The following is a 24046-nucleotide window of genomic DNA, read 5'->3' as shown; positions in this document are numbered from 1 at the left end:
TAATTTGGATATAGTTTACTAGTATTACACAGAAACTTTTTAATATTCCCAAGAGTACTCTATTTTGTTCTTAAAGCTTTGTTCTTCCAAATATTTTGCACGGTTCCCCAAAGTTTTCGCAAGTTCAGATCCCCCAAGGACTCAGTTCTCAGTTTCCCTGAACTTGTCCTTAATTATTCTCACCATAAATGTCTGGCCCCAGAACTCTTCCAAAGAGCATTTCAAAGTAGGGAGACATGACACATGAAATAAATTAAACCACCAAGGAGAAGCTAAAAGGGAACAATGACATTTCAGACATTGTTTTATAAAAAGGCAAGTTCCTATAACTTCCGTTATTTACTCACAATTTCATTGTCTCACAGTGTGAGTTCTAATTTATACAAAAAAGATGTCAATTGATGATACACACAAACCAAAAATTTGTTATATGCACCTGACATTTTTCAGTCATGCTTTAGCTGGCTCCTGACTGAAAGTGACAAGCAGCTCAGGCTCTTATCATTTCATTCATAGAATACTAAGGCAGGGTGTGATGTAGTGTGACTGATCAAACAGAAAGTTCGTATTTGAAGAAATGAGAAGAGTTCATGGGGAAAATTGAAACTAATTGAATCAAAACGAAGAATTGCTATCTAGAAGACTATTTGGAAGTTCAAGGGATTTGGTAGTGCATTGTGAAGATGGGTGCTCACACTCTATGTACAGTGTAAACGAGGGAGAGAGAACAGGGTAAGAAAATATTAGTTCTGCCTTTATTTTTATTTTTTTGTTTTGTTTTTTGAGACTGAGTCTTGCTCTATCACCCAGGCTGGAGTGCAGTGGTGTGATCTCGGCTCACTGCAACCTCTGCCTCCTGGATTCAAGCGATTCTCTCACCTCAGCCTCCCAAGTAGCTGGGATTACAGGCACCCATCACCATGCCTGGCTAATTTTTGTATTTTTTAGTAGAGACAGGGTTTCACCATGTTGGCCAGGCTGATCTCAAACTCCTGACCTCAGGTGATTCACCCACCTAGGCCTCCCAGAGTGCTGGGATTACAGGCGTGACCCACTGTGGCTAGCCCTCGTTCTGCCTTTAAAGTCAAGAAAATCTCTGCTTCTGGATCATAAACAAGTCACAAGGATGCCATTAAAAACATGGCTTTCAACTTCCTTTGTCCCCTGTTGAGCTCACTACTTATTTGAAATGAATATAAAATATTATATATACACTAGAAAACACTGTGGCTCAACCTTTATATTTTGTTCCTTTTTTCTGTGTAGGGTTGTACATTGTAGTCATTTGCAGTCAGGTTAATAGGGAACAAACAGCCTTTAAACTTTACTCCTTTGACAGGAGGGATTAATGTATTCCGCAGTTATGTTCTGAGAGTTTACAATGTGTCCCTCTGCAAAGAGGGGTGAATTCAGTGTGACTAAGGCAAAATCATCATCGCTCTCATAGGACTAAGGAAAACCACCTTCATTGTTTATTGCTTCCTCAACCCCAGAGGAAGGGCCTAGGGTATGTGCCCAGAGATTAAGTAGTCAGGGCAAAAACAGTGTCAGTGTTGTAAAACGAGAACAAATGACTTATTTCATTCCTCTCCCTAAAGTGGTTTGCAAACTTGCTCGTTGTGTATAATGTTAATCTCTAAATATCTGAGTCTAATTATTCCCATTGATAATTGTGCATGTAATAAAATGCAAATTCTGGAATTTCTTTTATTTTTACTTTCCTAGGATGAATCTACATTACTCTTTTGGCTGACCCCACTGCCTGGAATAGTTACATTCCATTTACAATTTTAAAACTTCTGCTGTAATAGAATTGTGCTTTAAAATGTTTGTAAGGATTTTTAAAGCGCAAAGTTAAGCTGAGTACTTAATATGGAGCTTAGTTTGTATAAAAGCAGTTCCATGTGATAAAAGTGTATCATAGTTGAACAGGAAGGAGAGAAAATTGCTACACATGCTCTGGACTCAAGCATGCAGTCCACTCTACTCAGAAGCTAATTTGCATTGCTGGCATTTTCAATAGAGATGGATTATTCCATCTCTCACTATGTGCTCAACAAGCACTAAAGGGATCAGGAAAATGAGCTATGTAAAAACACGGTTTTCATGACCTAATCTATATTTGAGTGCCATAGGGGTGGTGGCTAATTACACTCTTTCTTAGAACCAGTATTTATATGTTGTGATAAACACCTTATAAAAATACAGACATGAAAATGTAGGTTACTAAGCTTTTAACCATGCTAAATGTGGCTAAATGGGTGAAGAAAATTTTGTAATAAATATTTGCATACATAGAAGAACCGTATTTGAAAAGTGTGCCCTTGAGCTGAAATGAACGTGTCTTTTGCTGACGTAGTGCTATGGAACTGTGGGCTGAGTTGTTCCTCTTTTTAATAGATGACTTTGCTGGGTTTCATTTGCTATTAATGTAAAATTCTACGACATCGTTTTATTAAAACCATTTGCAGAGAGGTTTGTAATATTATCTAGTAACATCTAGTATCTTTCTTGAATTGCTTTCAAATACCTGTTACTTAAAAAGTTGTTTTACACATTTTGCTTTTGTGTAGGAGAGGAAGGGATTAAGCGACACCACTTGTGACATAAAAATACAAATAGAATCTTGTATTGCTTCTCCAGGCTGCAGTTAAGAAAGATAAGGAGAGCAGCAAGGCATGCGTTTTGTTCTGTCAACAACATGTGAGCAGCTTTTACTGTGTTCACTACTCATGCAAGGGGTGCTGAATGCATTGTGCCTGCATTTGTAATATGCCTAAAACAATAAAAATTCATTGTGCCTGCAGTTGTAATATTCCTAAAATAAGCAAAAACAAAAATGTATCAGATACATTCTGGCTTTTCAGATACAGAATGACAGAGTTGTAATTCTGTCACAGACTCATATATAGTTGACACAGTGCTGAAGAGATCATGATAATCTAGGACTTTAAAAAAATGTATCTGAAAATTATATCATTGTATATGATTGATATGTGTGGTCACAACAACTAAGACAGAAGATGCTTTAAAACTGAAAAAAAAAAAAATTCTACGGAAATATCTTTGCTGTTCCTTCAAGAAGTTATAAGTACAAAAGCGATAGTAATTTAGAAGGAAATAGGACACATCATTAGGATTAGTGACTTGCCAAGATAGAATTTGTCATTTTTCAAATAAGTGGGCTGGAAAATCATAGATTGTTATTTTTAAGTTTTAGAATAAAAGATGTCACAACTCAGACATTCTATTTAGCTCAATGTAAACTTAGTATTGGATGAAAAAATAAAGTTTTGTAAACCAGATTAAAAATTGAGATATAAGTAAAGTTGCTAATTATTATTTTTCTTTCTTTAAAAAGACAAACAAAGGGCAGATGTGGTGGCTCACACCTGTAATCCCGTATGGTGGGAGGCTGAGGTGGGAGGATCACTTGAGCCCATGAGTTTGAGACCAGCCTGGGCAATATGGTGAGACCCCGTCTCTACAAAAAAACACAAAAATGAGCTGGGTGAGGTAGCATGTGCCTTTAGCCCAGCTACGCAGGAGGCATAGTCTGTTGAGATAGGTCAGAATAATTGTTTCTCCCATTTTAATGGATGAACAAAATGGAGGCTTGTTCTTGATGTTTTGGTATATTACTATTTTGTGTCAGTTTTGTGTCATTTTTTTAGTTACATGAGAACTTACCTTGCAAGTTCTCACTCCCAGTTCTTTCATCTTACTTTTATAGATCCCTGATCCTATTTTGTTTCTCCCTTAATTTTACAGTTTTTCTTTTTCAAAGCATTCTCCACATTTGGAAGATATTGTCTCTCCCCCTAATTTTTGAACTTCCTCTTGTCTGCAATAGAAACTATGCAAAGCAATAAATACAGAAGATAAGAGAGAGGAAGTGAAAACCTAAAGAGGTTAGTAGAAGCCAGAAAAGTGACAGAGAGAAAGGAAGAGGGTTAAGAATTTCAGCAGGAAGATGATGGATGGTTCCTCATGTAACAAACTTTGATGATCTCCTGTCTCTTCTACCTCATCCATCTTGTTAACTCAGAAATAATGTGATTCTTCTAGAAACTCACCCCTTATCAGGAATCACCTTTTGCCAAAACCAACATTAGGCTCAGTCTAGTTTTTATAAGGGGAAATTATACTCTCTTAGAAAAGACATTATATGGAATATTTCTTTAAAAAGAAGCAAAGAATATCTATTAAGAATCACTAACTATATGAGGAAAAATTCTATGAAATACAGAGACCAAAGCAAACAAACACAAAAAAGCAACTCAGGAGTAAGTTCTCTGAATTGTGATCTGTGCAGTCTTTATCATTAACGTCCCCAAAGAGAGAAGAAAAAATTTTTGTGCCTTTGAAAGCAGAAAAGTCTGATAAAAAGTAACATTTGAAAATAAGGTGTTTTTGAAAATCAAAAGTATAATAACAATTTTCATAGATATAATCTAAAGTTGAAGAAATTTCCCAGAATATAATAAATAATATTGAACATAAATAATTGGAAATAGAAAAGATAAGAAAATTAAAGGACAATTCCAAGATGTCCAACATCCAAAAAGAAGGAGGAGTTCCAGAAATGGTACATTGAAAGCAGGAAACAAAATGATCAGATAACTAGGGCAAGAATATTTCTTAGAAAAGGGCACTTTTTTTTCCCAGATTAAATGGTCAGCACTGTGGAGAAGAAGAGACTCCCTTCAATAAACAACCATGTAATTTTAGAACACCAGAGACAAAGAAAATACCCAGAATCAAAATTGCATCATGCTTCTCAATAGTAGCCACAAAACTATAATTAGAGCAAGGCCTCCAAAATTATCCTCAACTTGAATTCTTTACCCAGCCAAACTATCAGTTAAGTTTAGAGGTAGGACAAAGTCAGTTTTAGATGTATACCTTCTTTAAAAATTCACCTATGCATGCTTTATTAGGCAGCTGTCGGAAGATTTGCTGTACTAGAACAAAGAAGTCAACTCAGTAAAAAGAAGATCTGCGATACAGAAAACAAGGACTACAATACACAGAAGCAAAGAGAATCCTTGGAGTGATACTGTAGGAAGATTCAAAGACAACATACATGCATCAAGTCTAAACAGCAACTGGTCCAGATTTTCCAAAATTGAAAAAAAATACCCACATAATATGTCGAATGTATTAAAATAAGACTTACATTGATGGAGAAGAGAGTTTGATTGAATTAGTCATATGTATATAGAGCAATGAGAAAATGAAGAGAATTTTTATCTACTAGGTTTGAGGTTATAAGAAAGCTGTACCTGAAAAGACACTATAGTATACCACTTAGCTGTGATTAGCACTTGCATTGTCATATTTTAAACAGTAAATAGTTATCTAAAAAAAGTCATGATATAACAATTCTGGAATGATACGGCACCATGAAGGGGGTCTGTGTGTTTGTGTGTGTGTGTAAGAGAGAGAGAAGTGTGAAAGTATGGTGTAATGGGAAGTCCATAGGTAATGCCAAACCTGAAAAATCAAGAAGTGACAATATAACCAAAGCTATGTGGTTATAACATTTAAAATTATAAAATAGCCAGCGAAAATAGTTAAATTGAAATGTATTACCTTTGGAGATCAAGACATGGAGAGAATAAACTAAAATATGCACATGTATAACTTTACTAAAATTAAAAATGGAATTAAAAATGAAATAATAGCTACAGGACAAAATAGTCACAGATGCTATTCCTTTATAATAAAAGTTGCATATATATTATCTACTGACCCATTTTAGAAATTATTATTATATTGTATAATTTGATATTGGTCCTTCATGTCATTTTTTGAAACTTACAAACTTGTCTCTTTAAAAAAACATCAGTTTGGTTGATTTTAAATAGGACTTGGGTAGCTAAAGGAATCACTGTTGAATGAAAATCTATGAAAAATATTTGTGAATATGGCAGCATACTCTTCAAGCTCCTCCAAGAAGCAAAATCTGTTTGTGAGTTGCTGAAACTTTACTATCTTCCTTTCTATTCCTGGCCATTACACTGCCACAGACAGCATTGTCTGGAGATGTGGAATCAAGATTGATAAAGACCAGTAGGGAAAGCAACTAAGATTCTCCAGACCTGAACATATTGGAGGGAAAGATGGCTTATGAGGTCCTTGGATCTTTTTATTGTCCTCTTTATACTGAGAAGTTTGTGACAGTTTTTAAAGAGGGATGAATCTTGGAACATTCCTAAAGAGAAGAAACAATACTCATTTATCATACCTTTTTCTTTCTCTTTAGGCTACCCTATAACCTGGCCCTGTCCCAGTTCTGCAAAAATACGCCTTCTTTGGGTTCAGTTAGTGATACTGGGAAGAGTTGAACCTCTAATTGTAATGAGATCCCTTCAAGCTCAGAAGACCTTAAGACACAAATTTATGAATTAATAACAAAAAAAACTTCATTATAGCATTTTGATCAGAGGAAGAATCACATCCCCTTCCCCCTCCTTTTTTTTTGATACATGATCTTGTTCTATCACCCAGGCTGGAGTGCAGAGACATAATCATGGCTCTCTACAGCCTTGACCTCCTGGGTTCAACTGATACTCTGCCTCAGCCTCCTGAGTAGCTGGGACTACAGGCATGTGCCACCATGCACTGCTAATTTTTCTATTATTTGCAGAGATGGGTTTTTGCCATGTTGTCCAAGCTGGTCTTGACCTCGTGGGCTCAAGTGATTTGCCCACCTTGGCCCTGCAAAGTCCTGGGATTATAGGCATGAGCCATAGCACGCGGCTCACTTTCCCTTCTTATAACAGATTGAAGGACTACATTGAAGGCTGGCCACTGCTCTGACCACTACCTGCACCACAAAAGCGTTTTTTCCTACCTGACACCTTGATCGCAATTTTCTCCAGTTTGCAGTGATTTTTAGGACAACAGAGTTCAAGCATTTATTGCCCATATTAATGAAACCTATACTCTAACATCTAGCTGATACCTCTGCTAGAGAAAACTTTCTACCTACACCCAACCCCTGTCTCACCCTCCCGAAAAACACTCTCACCTGACTTCTACTCATACTTCCATTTTCAGCTTGTCATTTTCCCTCAGAATCTGGGATAGATGCCCCGCTATAGGCTTATCATTATAATTAAGCAGCTGATAACAAATCAATATGCTGATTGCCCATCTCTCCCTTTAGTCTATAAGACTTGTAGAGGCAGGAAACCCATCTGTTTTGTTTTGTTTTGTTTTTTCACTATTGGCTTTCTTGGACCTAATATAGTTCCTGGACCTGGCATCAGAGGGACTCAATAAATATTTGTTAGCTTGGCTGGATTTGCTATTGTCTCTACTTCTTAAAATGTAGTCTTATATTCTCTATCACATTGTGACTGATTATGAATAAGAGAGTCCATCTTTCCTAAGTCTATACCGTCTATAGTACATTAGTTTCTATTTGAATGGCACAGAGTAATTATGGCAATTGCTAGTCTCCACCCCAAATTGGAATGTTAAAATCTGTAAAGTGCTTGGCTTTCTTAGACGTGAAGTTCTTGGAATCCATTAACAAATAAATGCATCTTCATTTTATAATATAGCAGGTCTAGAGATGATGAGACAACATCTAATATACTTGAGGATTGTATTAGATGAATGGCAAGTCATTTGGCACACTAAAATGCTCTTAATATGATTTGTTTACAATCTTTCTGTTTTATTGCAGCCGGGGATCTGACAACAGACTGGCTCACCGGCGGCAGACAGTTCTCCGTGAGAAGGGGAGAAGGTTAGCTAATCGAGGACCAGCATACATGTTTAGTGATCGCTCAACAAGCCTATCTATAGAGGAGGAACGCTTTTTAGATGCAGCTGAATATGGTAACGTCCCAGTGGTGCGGAAGATGTTAGAAGAATGCCACTCACTCAACGTTAACTGTGTGGATTACATGGGCCAGAATGCCCTACAGTTGGCAGTGGCCAATGAGCATCTGGAAATTACAGAACTTCTTCTCAAGAAAGAAAACCTCTCTCGAGTTGGGGATGCTTTGCTTCTAGCTATTAGTAAAGGTTATGTTCGGATTGTGGAAGCAATTCTCAGTCATCCAGCTTTTGCTGAAGGCAAGAGGTTAGCAACCAGCCCTAGCCAGTCTGAACTCCAGCAAGATGATTTTTATGCCTATGATGAAGATGGGACACGGTTCTCCCATGATGTGACTCCAATCATTCTGGCTGCCCACTGCCAGGAATATGAAATTGTGCACACCCTCCTGCGGAAGGGTGCTAGGATTGAACGGCCTCATGATTATTTCTGCAAGTGCAATGACTGCAACCAGAAACAGAAGCATGACTCATTTAGCCACTCCAGATCTAGGATTAATGCCTATAAAGGCCTGGCAAGTCCGGCTTACCTGTCATTGTCTAGTGAAGATCCAGTCATGACGGCTTTAGAACTCAGCAATGAACTGGCAGTGCTGGCCAATATTGAGAAAGAGTTCAAGGTAGGTCATTAACAACAGAGACTTCACCCTCCACAAGCCACAGTCAAGGTGTATTTACCAGCTTCCACCATGTGCTCAGCACTGTGCTAGTTACTGTGGACATTAGGTAATTTTATAAGTTTATTCAACAAGCTTTTTATTATAATCATTGTAGCAAAAGTTGTGATCGCTACCATTTAGTGATGCTCTACTGTCTGCCAGACATTTTACATTTATTATGTCTAATCTTTATCCCTCCCCCTTGAGGAGATATTATTAGTTTCTGTCTAGATGGGTAAATGAAGGCATAGAAAGTTTTGGTAATGCCCAAGATCGACAAATGGGAAATGACACAGCTGGGTTCAGAATCCAGGTATAGTGCTCTCTGAAAAGTCCAGGCATTTTCCTCCCAGAAAACACTGTTTCTATGTTCAGAGCACAGTGATAGATGCTGTTGAGGTCAGAAAGAAGAATAAGTTTAAGGAAGTCACAGTTGACTTGAGAGACAAATGCACACATGAATAAAAAATAAAACTACCAGGTAGAGGTAAAAGCAACATACTGTAGAAATTCAGAGAAAACAATATTTAATTCCTATTAGGCTGCAGGGAAGTTATGTGGAAGATGGCATTTCAGCTGTATGTGGTGGAACAAGTAGGATTTTGGAAGGCAGAGAATGACAGAAAAGATATTTTAGGCCAAGGCACCAGCAAAAGCAAAAGATTGGAGATACGAAATAGTAGGAAATTAGAACTTTGACCAGTCAATCTCTTAATAAGAGGTATATGGAGAGATAAATGGTGTCAGATGCTGCCATTGTCCGTATGAGCTGTGCTACATGTGGAGAGGATGAAAGCTTGCATCCCTAGCCAAGATCTTCCCCATGGGTATCTCTAAACTCCCTCTACCTGTTTGAGGTAGTTTTGATCTAACTTCTAGTGCCCATGACCTTTTACCATGGATTATTGTTATTTATGATGTACTTATCTCCTTTACTAAATAATGCAGGTTGGAAACAGGTTTGATTCATCAAGTTACTATGTTTTACAAAAGTGAATATTGGTTTCATTTTTTTCCATTCTATATGCTATGAGAAGGCTTGTTTTTCTATACTCTGTTCTTGAGGTGTTGCAGCCCAGGCTTTCCTGGGCAGCTTCTTGGTGCCACTGTCACTGATGTTTCACCCTAGTATCAGATGTCATGTGTCCATCTATCCTCAGGTCCAGTCTATCCAGAAAGGATAGAAGGAGGAAATGGCTACTGAAACACTCAGTATGTGCTTGGCTCTCAAGGTAGAGGAAGGTGTTTTCCTCCAGCTACCTGGCAGCTAACAGGGCAAGACAAGCAAATGGTCCTTTTCAACCCTGTCTCAGATTCTTACCTACTTTTTGCTTGACTCCTAGAAATTCACCTGATTCAAATTAAAGCATTTTGAACTCTGATGAACATTAATTATTTTCAAAATCTATATTACTCAATTTGCATAATTTCAACATTTCTGTTTGCTGTATCCTTGTTTACATGCTTTCTCTAAACCACTGAAGACTATTATATTCTTTATTTGTTCATTAATTCACTTGCCTACATCTTTTGAGTCCCTGCTCTTTTTTATTGGGGATAGTTGAGGATGAGGATGGCGAGGCAGTACAAAATACAGAGATAATTCAGTCAGCAATCCTGTCCTCAATTAGTTTATAATCCAATGTGATAGAAAAGATCTGTGTGTAGTAACTATCATATTAGGCATGATCTTATGGAGTAAGGAAGGGGCTAGTGGCTCAAAGGTGGGAAGAATCACATTTAACCAGGATGTAAAATCTTCATGGTCCCTAAATGCATTGCAAAATGTTGAGGCCTCCACATGATAATGAAGATGTAAAGATCTGGACATTCTTGTTTGTTCATCACACTCTTCTTTCTGCTCTCATCAGTGTGAAGTGTATGGATTAGCCACTTTCCTCCTATTTATGCTTCTCTATTTGCTCCATTGTCTTGAGCAGTTACCCAGAGCCTCTGAACATGCATACCGTTTTCTAATGCCCTGCCTCTGTGAAGGTTTCAAGGCAAAGAAAAGATAAATCTAACCGAAAACATGAATGTATTTAGGAGTATGTTGTTAACGTCTTTTAAAAATCACTTTCAAAAATTAGATTGCTGTTAAACAAGAGTAGCAGTTTAAAAAAATGTTTTTATAAAGTATATCGTAGAATTTGACAATTTTTATAATTAGAAACCTGACTCAAAATTATTGCACAAGGAGAAAGGGCAGTTGTTGGCTTGATTTTTAAGGCCCTTTTACGAAAACAAACAAAAGATTTCTTCCCTGCCAGGTATCAAGCATTAAAACAAGTAGTCTTTTTCTCTGAGATTAGTTTGTACAGCCTTGCCACATACAAGGCTGAGCCTCCCTTGCCTTCGTGTGTAAACTCACAGGGAAATCACATTCCCCCAGCACCCATGGCTACTGCGACACTAACTCTTGTCCCAGCATCCCAGCCTCAGTTTACAGCAGGGTGGGACCTTATAGGAATAGAGAAGTTGATGTCTCTGAGGTGAAGTTTGCTGCTGAGTCTGCTGCTTCTGCCCTTAAAAATAACTTCTTTTTTCTTACTTTAAATAATATATCGCTATGTTAGAAAATAATAATATAAAATGAAGGAAGCTTTAAAAATCATTCCTAATTTTGGCCGTCAAGAAATAAACACCAATACACTACAAACATGCCAGCACATACCCTTTCGGTCTTTTTTTTTTTTTTTTTTTCTTTTTAATCTTTTTAAATAGTCAACTCCCTTAGAGTCTCAGGAAATAAATGTCACTGAGGCTGGATAGCTTAGGCCTGGTCAGCCTCACAGGGACCTGAGAGATTGCATTGGCCACAGGAGATCCTCCCTGTTCATGGTAGGTAGCTATGTATGTATGTATTTTGCTCCCTTTCCATCTGAAAGATGTTTGAAAAACTGTGTTCATGTGTTCATTTGCACAGTTTAAAATTAATATATATTTTTTTGTCTTCTGTAAGTATAAATGTTTTTAAGGGATATGATTTCTGCATGGCATACATATTGCCATTTAAGAATAGAACTCTTCAGTTCTCCTTAAGATACATGCAAAGGACTCTAAATGTTACAATGATTTCATGCCCACCATCAACTAAGCGAACAACATCTTTAATGTTCAGAATAGCTGCATCTTTCCTTTTACTCCTGAGGTTATATTTTCAGTCCAATTTCCTTCACAAATGTGATTCCTCATATCATAGCTTTTTATTATTGTAAAGTCTCTTAAAATCACTTTATGTAGATACCAACACATATATCATATATAAATAAAATACATATAACACACATATATATGAAATTTTAGAATTTGTTTCATTTCCTCTTGCTAAAAGGCTCTGGATATTGAAAAAACTCTGGAAAGAGTTGTCATTGTATCTATTATTAGCATATTAGATCAAAAACTACAAAAATAAACCCAGTTGTTAAAATTAATTAATATGGGCCAAGCGCAGTGGCTCATGCCTATAATCCCTGCACTTTGGGAGGCTGAGGCGGGCTGATCACCGAGGACAGGAGTTTGAGACCAGCCTGACCAACATGGTGAAACCCGTCTCTACTAAAAATACAAAAAAATTAGCTGGGCATGGAGGCGCGCACCTGTAATCCCAGCTACACAGGAGGCTGAGGCAGGATAATCGCTTGAACCTGGGAGGCGGAGGTTGCAGTGAACTAATATCATGCCATTGCACTCCAGTCTGGGTGACAGAATGAGACTCTGTCTCAAAAAAAAAAAATTTTTGAAAAATAAATTTTAACTATGTGACACAATTCTTATTGGACGTATTTTTTAGTGGTATTAATCATGTTCATGCTTTTGCTATATATTTAAGAAAAGAAAAATGTGTATGTATATATATTCACAATATAAAATATGTATATATACACAATTTATATATATTTATGTATATGTAGCTAAAAATTAGTTGGTGTGGCAGCCAGTATGTTATTTTAGTCTTTGTTAATAGGATATATAAATTATTAAAGATTTTATGGAATAAAATTAAAAGAGGATAAATAGTAGGAATAAATATTTCTAGATATGATTGTATAACAATCTTACTGGATTAAAATTCTAAATCAGAAAGAAATCACATAAATTTTCATCCATGGGTTTTGACCATTTTCCTGTAAAAATTTTGAATTCTGTAAACCATTCCAAGTCACATTTAAAAGAATCACTCTCACTAAGCTTTTCTGCCTTACCTGTTTGAGATACTTTTCTTTTCTAGCTAATGATACATCTGAAAGATATTAAGAATAATATAAGGAATCATTTACATTTCAATACTTGACAAAGCATTGTTTAGTATTCGGTATTCCCTACTGATGCTGTCTTTGCCTAACTCTTTCTGTACTCTCACTCAAGAAGTGTTCATTCTTTGACAATTGTTGGCAAATGAAGGGGAAAAGTCATAAAAAATGGCCTTTGTTTCTGTCTTCACTCTGCACTCGCCATCTGAAATCAGAACATCCCAACATGAGCCAAGGTGCTGCATTTCTATCACTAAGCTTCATCTTCAGCAGAAGTGTGTATTTATCCAGGGAAATACAGACAGCCTTTCAGGGTTTATAGTACCTGGATACATAAAAGGGGGACTCTCTTGTTTGCTACATGGGTGGGTGGGTGGGTGAGCAAAAGACGCATTTTCAAGGAAATCCATTTTAGGAAAGTGGAAGATCTGCAAATTGATTCCCTAAAATTTGTCCATATCCTACAGCCCCTTGGAAAGTATTCATGTACCTCTGTTTGAAGACGATTCATCGATTTTATGACAGTCAGAGAATGAGACTTTTCATAAAGATTTTATAAGCTCCAATATATAGCTTGCTTTTCTAAGCACCTTCCAAATTGTCCCCTACTACAATAACCCATAGTCCATTAACAAAAGAGACCATGGGAGATGTTACTGGGTTTCTGAGGCAGTTTTATCCTGTGCCTTGAACCTTCTAAGCCTAAGTGTTTTGTTACTCATATCACCACATGTAGAGCTGGTTCCAAGCAGAGATGACACCAGACCTCAGCAGAGAAATCTAACAATTAGATGGAGCCACAGAAACAAGAAAACCAAGAGATGTTGGGGAGTTGCAGGTTTTAAAAGAAACTGGGGGAAATACAATATTTTTACCTATTCAAATTCAATTTTTACACTGAATCTTTATAAATAGTTTTAGGTTTTGGTAGCATGAGACCTCAGCCATCTTAAGCTTAAAATTGGGTTAAGACAATTTTGGCAACACACACAAAGTCAGTAAAAAACAGAAAACCCAAAACTTTGACTGGTTTTGATACCAGAGAAGGACAGCAACAACTCTTGGTTTCTCTCCTTGACTTGAGTTTTCATTCAAATAAGGGACAACAGACTTAAAAGACAAAGAGATCAATACCAGGGATAGTCTTGTCCACAAATACATTCCCCAGCGTTCTTAATTTCTTTTTAGTTCTCAGTAGGTATCTATGACTTACGTCTCTAATTCCCTCTTTTTTTGAACCTATTTACCTTTTAGGTTTGTGTCTTTGTAGTGACACACAATGTTTCCTTTTATTCCCCTTAAAAATCCTCTCTTTGGGGGCTTGTCAGAGGGTGGGGGACAATGGGAGGGAGAGCATTAGGACAAATACCTAATGCATGCGGGGCTTAAAACCTAGATGACAGGTGGGTAGGTGCAGCAAACCACCATGGCACAGATATACCTATGTAACAAACCTGTACGTTCTGCACATGTATCCCAGAACTTAAAATAAAAATTAAAAAGGGAAAAAAATCCCCTCTTTTATACAGCAGGAATCGTCCTCTTCTCTGTCAGTCTGGATAGAGAGCTTTTCTGGAGGTCTTCCAGCTCCTTTACATCTTCCTAGAGGTCTGCGCACGGATGTGCACATGGCCCTCCAGATGCCTCTGCTGCTGACTCTGAGAAAGAGGAAGGGTAGAGAAATGCCTGCCGTGTCTGTTTTTAAACCGTTGCTATGTGTATAATATTCAAAAAATGCCTGGCATTGTTTCAAAGATAACTATCCTCCAAGAAAATGGCTGCTTCCAAAAATACTTTCTGTTGGGACAAAGGTGATGTGACTGTTATCAGACCTTAACAGGGTGACAAAGGGTGTCACATGCAAAATAGTCTGCAAGGCAGAATCACAGCTCCAGAAAAACAGGGCTTGGATCCCGACCAAAGAGGAAGAAGAAAGTGTACCTTAGCTGAGCTTTATGAATTATTCTGTTATTTACACTCTATGCTGTAGCAAAATTTAAGTTGTCCATAATGATGTGAAATTAGGAGAAGGCCAGCAAATGAAATAACCTTTTCAAGGTCATATAGTTATTGAAGTGGCAGGACAGAAATTCAAATCCAGTTATGCTTTCTACTCAGCTATGTTCCTTTCGTTACATCGATTAGCAAAATGTGTTGATTACCTACTATGTACCTCACCCCATGCTAGGTTGGGAGGATTCAAAGATGAGTAAGATATAATTCTTGTCTTGAAGGATATTGAGTCTATTCAAGAGAGGCAGAAACATAAACAAATAAATGCAGTAAAGTGATATGGGTGTGTGTGTGTATGTGTGTTCTTGTCTTTGAATGTCCTACTGTTTGAAACAGATGGGCAGAGAAAATCTCATTCTCATAGGACTGTAGGTCTGTGACAAGTCAACAGTTAGGGGGGGAGGTAAGTGCAACAGTTTGCTTGATGAGCAACCCCAGCCCCTGAAACTGTTTACCTTCATCGCTGCTCTCCAAGCTTCGTAGCTTCAATGGGACCTGAAAATTCTTATGCAAAGGGAAGAGTGAAAGCTAGTCAGACATTATACTAAGTGTATATAACCAAACACTATAGTAACTAAGCAGCCACTGCTGATGGCAACAATCAATAGAAAAAACCTGACATATCTAGGAAAATGTTTTTCTCCAATTCTTGTTTTGAAATTATATTCCATTTCTTTTTACCTTTTCTATAGAATAGTGCCTGATTAACTTTTATATCCTCAGAATCCCACATAGTAGATGCTTTATAAATGCTTGTTAATCATCACCACAGAGCTCCATGATCAGTGTGCCATCTGGTGACATTTATCCTGAGGAGCAAGAGAGCCCCAGAGTTACACTTGGTCCCAAGAAGCATGGCTGGCCAATGCAACACTGTACATACCATAGTATTATACACTCATCTTACTGATATGGTTTGGGTTTGTTGTGTCCCTGCCCAAATCTCATGTCTAATTGGAGGAGGGGCCTGGTGGGAGATGACTACATCATGGGGATGGATTTTCCTCATGCTATTCTCATGCTAGTGAGTGAGTTCTCATGAAATTTGATGTGTGTGAAGTGTGTGGCACTTCCTCCTTCACTGTGTCTCTCTCCTGCTGCCACGTGGAGAAGGTGTTTGCTTCCCCTTTGCCTTCTGCCATGATTGTAAGTTTCCTGAGGCCTCTCCAGAAGCAGAAGCCTGTATAGCCCATAGAACCATGAGCCCATTAAACCTCTTTTTTATAAATCATCCAGTCTCAGGTAGTTCTTGAGTGTCAGTGCCTCTGTTGCTGACTGAGAAAGAGGAAGGGACTAATATGCTTACTCTTCACATATATAATCTCATTTTTCAAACTCCTATCTTACTAAGAGAGTGGTATCTATCACAGTGCTGTGCATAAAATATTTGTTTTGAAAATACATGAATAATTGTTTTATTTCCAACGTTTGCAGATAATATCCAGGAATTCCAACATGACTTGATATTTGATAGCATAGCTTTGTGATGGGGACTGCAAAGAGCTAGATACTGTTTGTGAAATAATGAAGACAGTAATAATTATAATCACCATTGATCTGCACTACCCTGTGCCAGGAAGTTGGCATTCACTGTCTTGTAAAATCTTCACAGCAACCCTAATTCATGGGTACTGATATTATTCCCTTTTTAAACATGAGGGTTAGAAGCTTGAAGAGATTAAATCATTTATCTAAAGTCACATAGCTAGTAAGTTTCAAACCCAGGTCTGCCATCTCCAAAGCCCACATAGTAGATTACTGAGAATCAAGGCACACATTTTTCTCTACCCTGTTAATTTCTATGAAGTAAACTTCATTCTTTATATAGAAAGAAGAGCCAGAGATTAAAATCACAAATCATAACATCTATTATTTAAAATCCAGCTAAGAGGAACTTTCGAAAGGATCATTTTAACAGGGGTATTTTTTTGTAGTTTCCAAACTGTGTTTCATTAGCCCACTATGAGTTATCTCTTTTCAACTTTTCAAAGGTTAATAGGCAAGCACCCATATCTGATTAATGAACGTACAGTGTAGGTGTGTGATCCAAAGACATGACCCAGAATTAAGTTAACCCATTAGCTTCACTTTGCCTCTCATGGAACCAACATCATAGTGCTGCATTCTAGCTAACGAACTACCACCAACATTGTATTTGAGTGAGCTTACATGTCAGTTACTTAAAATATGAATTAATAGTAATGTCAATAACTTAAAATATGAAAATATTTGTAAATGATTTCCCAAGTAGAAAAAGTGCATATTTCCGAAATTATATTTTCTTTCTCTCTCTCTTTTTCAATAGGTATTTTTGTTTAAGAAAATGTCTTAGGAATTAGTGATGAATTGGACAAAAATTTATAGATTAAGGTATTAAATACCACAAAACTCTTGCACTTTACTTTTTCAGTCCATGTGGTTTCTGCTTTAAAAAAGTGTTGCCTACATTTGTAAGATCATACGTTCTTTTCCAATATCTAAATATATCTGAGCTTTCTTAGAATTCTAGAGAGCACTGATTTTGACAATTACTTTGTTGCTTTTAAAAGGACTAAGAATTCACTATACTTGAACTCTACATTGCAGAGAAGCCAGGTGCATTAAATTTTATCTTAGCTCCATGGTATGTTTTGAATGTCAAGAGATGGCCTGTTTTCAGATCTTCTCTTTGATGATGTAAAATAAAGTAGTTACACTTTATCGAATGCTTGCTAAATGCTCACAACCACGCTAAGTCCTTGTCATGCATAATCTCTTTAATACTTATTTAATCTCACTAAACCTCACTGTTCTTATCTGTAAAATGAGAGTAATAAGAACCGCTACCTGATAGACTGCTTCTGACTTATTAAAGGTCACATAGCTCATAAGTAAAAGAGTTGGGATTTGATTACATATATTCAGCTCTAAGCTACCAAGTCATAACTACTGTAGTATAGTGGACACGGACAAATATGTACCTCCGTGTCTAAGAGTTTGTCCCCATGGCCCTAACAGACTATTTTATAAAATGGGCAAAGCCATTTCCTTGTAACACTCTATATACTATCTGCCTAGACGTCTGTTTATAAGTAGTTTGAGCCATTCTCAGCTAAACATTCTCAAGTAAGACACAATTTGCTTTATTAATTTGCTTTTCTGGAATCTTTTTGGACCTGCATTTTAGCAAATTGTAGCCTGCTTAGCAGTTACTAAACTGCACTGATATTCACTTTTGGCATGATTTACAGAAAGGAGCCCAAGTAGGTACCTTACACATACCTAGTATTAAGCTGTTCTCCATGCAGACACCCTCCAAATATGGCCTTATTGACTGACATCCAGAATCACATACATTTCTCTGGATCTTTCCAAAGAAATCTTTTCATCCTATAACGCCCTGGTTTCAGGAAGAGGAGACAATTAACTTTAAATCTGCAGTGCTGGGTTTAAGAGAAAAGTCTGTCATTGAAGCTGTGTGAGAACCTTAGCTTTTTCATGTGCAAAATGGTAACAGTATTTGCTCTGCTTGCCCCCTCAGTTGTTTCAAAAATCAAAGTAGAAAAGCACTCTACAAATAAGAGAGATAAAGTGGCATTATCCCAAAGGCAAAAGGCTTGGGGCCAAGAAGATTTAGGTTTAAAGCTTGATTTTGGTGCTTACTAGCTGCATAATTTTGGACACACAATTCAACCTGAGCAATTGTAAAGATTAAATGAGATAATACCATCCACCTGCATTACAACAAGCTCTAGCTCAAGCTTGTCCAACCCACACCCCAGTGACATGTAGGTTGAACATGAGGCCCAGGATGGTTTTGAACGCAGCTCAACACAAATTTGTAAATTTTACAAAAACATTGTGAGATTTCTTTGTGAAATTTTTTTAAGTTCATCAGCTATCATTAGCGTTAGTGTATTTTAAGTGTGGCCCAAGACAATTCTTCTTCCAATGTGGCCCAGGGAAGCCAAAAGATTGAACACCCCTGCTAATAGGCTTTCTTGATTAGCATTTGGTTATAGGTGGCCTTAGTGTAAGAAAATAGAGGGAGGAAATATTAGAAAGGCATGAATGAAGACGTAAAATGATGCCATATAGAAGCATGACATGAGTTTATGGTAATCTGAATGTGACCTGCACAATTTAAGTCTTCCAGATAGAGTATTAGGTCATCAGCAACAAACTACAAAACTACAACAGTGTTTCATTAAACTTTCTTTTCTCTAAAGAGACGAGTCTCAAATTGCAGACTCTATGTCTAGATTTCATCTTTTGAGGCTGTGCCTGCCATATAAAGTTCTTCAATTAAAATCTGTTAAATAGACATGTACTTGCTCTTCTCTGGAAACTTTCCAAATGTTCTATGCTTCTCAAGTTTACTAACACAGTTTACAAGGTCTTCCAAAGACCTATTAAATGTATATTGCATGCCTAGCTGATGAAGTTGTGCCCATGAAGGAGATGATATATGCAAAGGTCCTATGATCACGCTGTGGAAAAAGTTGGTTATTTTTTATTTCTTCTGAATCAACAGGTGAGTTTGGTACACCATACTCTTTTTTTTTTGTTTTGTTTTGTTTTTGAGACAGGGTCTCCTTTGTTGCCCAGGCTGGAGCGGCAGTGGCACAATCATGGATCACTGCAGCCTCAACTTGCCCGGGTGATCCTCCCATCTCAGCCTCCTGAGTAGCTGGGACTACAGGCACACACCACCACTCCTGGCTAATTTTTTCTGTATTTTTTTTTAAATTATACTTTAAGTTCTAGGGTACATGTGCACAACGTGCAGGTTTGTTACATATGTATACATGTGCCATATTGGTGTGCTACACCAATTAACTCATCATTTACATTAGGTATATCTACTAATGCTTAGAGACAGGGTTTTGCCGTGTTGCTCAGGCTGGTCTCCAACTTCTGGGCTCAAGCGATCCGCCCACTTCAGCCTCCCAAAGTGAGGTCATTACAGGCAGGAGCCACCACATCTGGCCAGCATACTCTTTTTTAAGTAACTTTGATTATGCTTTAGATAAATTTCCTTTTTGAGGGTATGAAGAAAATCTTCATGTGCTAAAATATTTTAGAGGTCAGCAGAAACTGCAATTGAAATATGATAAATGAACAGTAAAACTAAAAATGGAATGTTTCTCGGGCACAGTGGCTCACACCTGTAATCCTAGCACTTTTGGGAGGCCAAGGCGGGCGGATCTTGAGGTCAGGAGATTGAGACCATCCTGGTTAACACGGTGAAATCCCATCTCCACTAAAAACACAAAAATTAGCCAGATGTGGTGGCGGGTGCCTGTAGTCCCAGCTACTTGGGAGGCTGAGGCAGGAGAATGGTGTGAACCTGGGAGGCGGAGCTTGCAGTGAGCGGAGATCACACCACTGCACTCCAGCCTGGGTGACAGAGTGAGACTCTGTCTCAAAAAAAAAAAAAAAAAAAAAAAAGTAGAATGTTTCTCCTGAAGTGTAAAATCCTTCAAGTCTCTGAAGCATAGTAAAATGAGCTATTCTTCATTATTGCTTTTGTTTTGCTTTGTCTTTCTTAGAATGACTACAAAAAACTGTCAATGCAGTGCAAAGACTTTGTTGTTGGACTCCTTGATCTGTGCAGAAACACTGAAGAAGTCGAGGCCATTCTGAATGGGGATGTTGAAACGCTCCAGAGTGGTGATCACGGTCGCCCAAATCTCAGCCGTTTAAAACTTGCCATTAAATATGAAGTAAAAAAAGTAAGGTCAGGCATGAAGCCTATTTACATTATTTTGGTTCTTGTTAGTGCTAAATAAGGATAAAGGGTTGATATTTTTAGATTGAGCTGGGATTTACTTTTTTCTTTTTTTTTTTTTGAGAGGGAGTCTCGCTCTGTTGCCCGGGCTGGAGTGCAGTGGTGCGATCTTGGCTCACTTAAGCTCCGCCTTCTGGGTTCACGCCATTCTCCTGCCTCAGCCTCCTGAGTAGCTGGGACTACAGGCGCCCGCCACTGTGCCCAGCTGATTTTTTGTATTTTTAGTAAAGACGGGGTTTCACTACGTTGCCTAGGCTGGTCTCCAACTCCCGACCGCCTGCTCCGCCCACCTCAGCCTACCAAAGTGCTGGGATTACAGGCGTGAGCCACAGTGCCCGGCCAGGATTTTCTAACAGTTGCACTAGGCAGATTCTCTAACAAATCATAAGCATCTATACTAGTTGTAAGGCACTTTACCTACACTAAATGCCAGTCGTCTTTAAACTCTAGACGTATTTATGTAGAACCTTACAGGGATTGCCACTTTCTTTGACTGGGCTAATGATACAACAATGACTTTATGAATCCAAATTCTAAAACATTTGTTATAAGACAGGAACATCATTATTTGAGACTCAATTCCATTTTCCCATTTCTTGCTGTTTTCTAATAATGCCTTCAATTCCTTCTTTGCTGCATTAGACTTTCCACCAGCTACACTTTTATTTGTGAAATATTTTTAGTCTCTGTCTTCAAGCATTGGTCCCAATTTCTGCTCTCTTAGATTATGTGAGGTATCTTTTAAAAAGCTGCCCGGGCACAGTGGCTCATGCCTGTAATCCCAGCACTTTGGGAGGCCGAGGTGACCTTACTCCTCACTGGAGGTCAGGAGTTGGAGACCAGCCTAGGCAACGTAGTGAAACCCCGTCTCTACTAAAACTACAAAAATTAGCTGGGTGAGGTGGCGTGCACCTGTAGTCTCAGCTAGTAGGCAGGCTGAGATGGGAGGATCACTTGAACTCTGGAGGCAGAGGTTGCAGTGAGCCAAGATCATGTCACTGCACTCCAGGCTGGGTGACAGAGCGAGACTCTGTCTCAAAATAGATAGATAGATAGATAGATAGATAGATAGATAGATAGATAGATAGATAGATAGATAGATAGATAGTTTTTAAAGGTAGGTTTTTCTAATAAAAGTAACATATGCTTATGGTAAGTTTTCAAATAGTATAAACATGTCTCCTCCCAATTTTTCCAGTTCTGAATGGAGAATAATGAACCATTGTTATGTTTCTATACACAAATTTCTTTCTTGGACAACTTTACATAACAGTCAATAAATGTCCACTTTATCTTTTTAAAGGTTGTATTATTATCTCATTATATTCACATCTGTTTACTATTTAGGGATGTTTATTATAATTTTCAGATTTTTGTTATTAGATTTTTATTTATTTTTTATACAGTAAACATTTGTTCATAAAGCTTGCTTACTTGCATGACTTTTACTTGTAAACAAAAATTCTTAGATGTGGAATTAATATGTCAATTTTTATTTTTAGGTTTCCAAACATTTGCTAGGTTTCCCTTCAAAAATGATGTACCAGTTTCCATAAACACCAACAGTGTGTAATAGGGCTTATTTCTTCCACCGACAGTGGGTTTTATCCAACTTTACCATTCTGAGTAGATAAACATTCTGTCTTGTTTTAGACTTAACTCCATTTTCTACCTACCTCTCAAACTATCTTTGAGGTTAATCACCCTTAAGAGTCACTTGTAGTTCTTTTATATAACCCGCCCTTTGTCATATTTTATATTAATATTAAATATTGTAACTTTTTAATATCTTTACCAATTTTTATTTTGGGATATTGCTTTTTGTATATTAAATAACTGCCATATGTATGTTTCAGTTGTAAAAAATAAATACACGGGAATTTAAAGATTCCCTCAAAAAATAAATATTGAAAATTTAAGTCTTCTTAATTGAAAGAGTTTTTGGCACAAGAATAAAAGGAGAGATCAATAGAATAAAATAGGCAGTGCAGAAACAGACCCATATACAAATGGGAATTTATTAACTGTGTGACATTGTAGGTCAATGCAGGAAAGGTGGTATTTTTAAAAAAGTATTTAGGCAACTGAGTTAGTATGATCTCTTTCTAGATGAAAAAACTATATAATCATAAAAGCTGTACATAAAAAGTGGATTAATCTTTTTATAATATTCTATTAAAATTTTTTCTGTGCTTTGAAAGAAAGCTTGTTTGTTATAAAGGAAAAGCTTGATAAATTGGAATCTTCAAATTTATGTAAAACATATTAGAACCTTTTCTCATTTGCTTGTTGCCTGTTAATTTGATGTTTTATGTTCTTTTTTTTTTTTTTTTTTTTTTTGTGAGACGGAGTCTTGCTCTGTCGCCCAGGCTGGAGTGCAGTGGCCGGATCTCAGCTCACTGCAAACTCCGCCTCCCAGGTTTACGCCATTCTCCTGCCTCAGCCTCCCGAGTAGCTGGGACTACAGGTGCCCGCCACCTCGCCTGGCTAGTTTTTTGTGTTTTTTAGTAGAGACGGGGTTTCACTGTGTTAGCCAGGATGGTCTGGATCTCCTGACCTCGTGATCCGCCCGTCTCGGCCTCCCAAAGTGCTGGGATTACAGGCTTGAGCCACCACGCCCGGCCTTGTTCTTTAATTCTAACAATATATTTCATTGAAAAGCATGGAACTATTAGAACACACGAAAATCATTTATGCTGAACCTTTCTTTAATCAAACTTAAATGTTTTGTCACTTCCCTGCTAGTTTGTAGCTCATCCAAACTGCCAACAGCAACTTCTCTCCATTTGGTATGAGAATCTTTCTGGTTTACGACAGCAGACAATGGCGGTCAAGTTCCTTGTGGTCCTTGCTGTTGCCATTGGACTGCCCTTCCTGGCTCTCATTTACTGGTTTGCTCCATGTAGCAAGGTATGTATGTGAAGCCTACACCTCTGTTATCTACTAGAAGAATGTCTTAAGTGGGGAAAAACTTACCTTCAGGGTGAAAATTTAAGGAATTATAGTTGAGTTTCAGTAATCTTTATTGTTTTTAATATTACAAAATAACTCCTGTTTGGGCTTAAATAATTTTCTTGCTTTTATTATCATAAAATAATACATGTTTGCTATAGGAAAAAAATGGAAAAGATAAAATTCACCTGTAATATCACCACTGTTAATGTGTGAAAGGAAAGTCAGTAACTATATTAGTTTATTTCCTTTTACTCTTTTCTCTATGTACTTCCATGCATATACTTTTATATTTCTTAATGAGGTCATAGTACCATTGAGCATATATTTCAAATGACATCCTAAAAGATGAAAACTTTTTCTGTTTCTCCTCTGGAAAAAATTGAGATGAAAGTTTTGTCTTGTATTTATTTTAGCTAATATGACCAGATAAATCTTAAATCAAAGGCAGTCATGTAAATACTAGTGTAATACTTGTTTCAGTAAAGAATCTGTCTGTCTATCTATCTATCTATCTATCTATCTATCTATCTATCTATCTATCT

General features: G+C 37.4%; 1 protein-coding gene across 2 annotated transcripts in view; it reads left to right on the top strand.

Annotated features, from left to right (window-relative positions):
* Nucleotides 1-24046, top strand: part of TRPC6 (transient receptor potential cation channel subfamily C member 6) — a 132596-nt gene that overhangs the window by 70783 nt on the left and 37767 nt on the right. For both annotated transcript variants that reach the window (XR_002730880.2, XM_023208106.2), the window contains exons 2-4: nucleotides 7700-8474; nucleotides 20311-20493; nucleotides 23295-23459. Coding sequence is in view for 1 of the 2 variants with exons in the window: in XM_023208106.2 (XP_023063874.2) it covers nucleotides 7700-8474; nucleotides 20311-20493; nucleotides 23295-23459 (1123 nt within the window). In the remaining variant the exon portion in view is untranslated. The remainder of the gene's footprint in view (nucleotides 1-7699; nucleotides 8475-20310; nucleotides 20494-23294; nucleotides 23460-24046) is intronic.

This window comes from Piliocolobus tephrosceles, chromosome 13 (genome assembly GCF_002776525.5).
Source record: "Piliocolobus tephrosceles isolate RC106 chromosome 13, ASM277652v3, whole genome shotgun sequence".
In the NCBI taxonomy this organism is placed as follows: domain Eukaryota; kingdom Metazoa; phylum Chordata; class Mammalia; order Primates; family Cercopithecidae; genus Piliocolobus; species Piliocolobus tephrosceles.
This window is presented reverse-complemented; position numbering and strand designations above follow the sequence as displayed.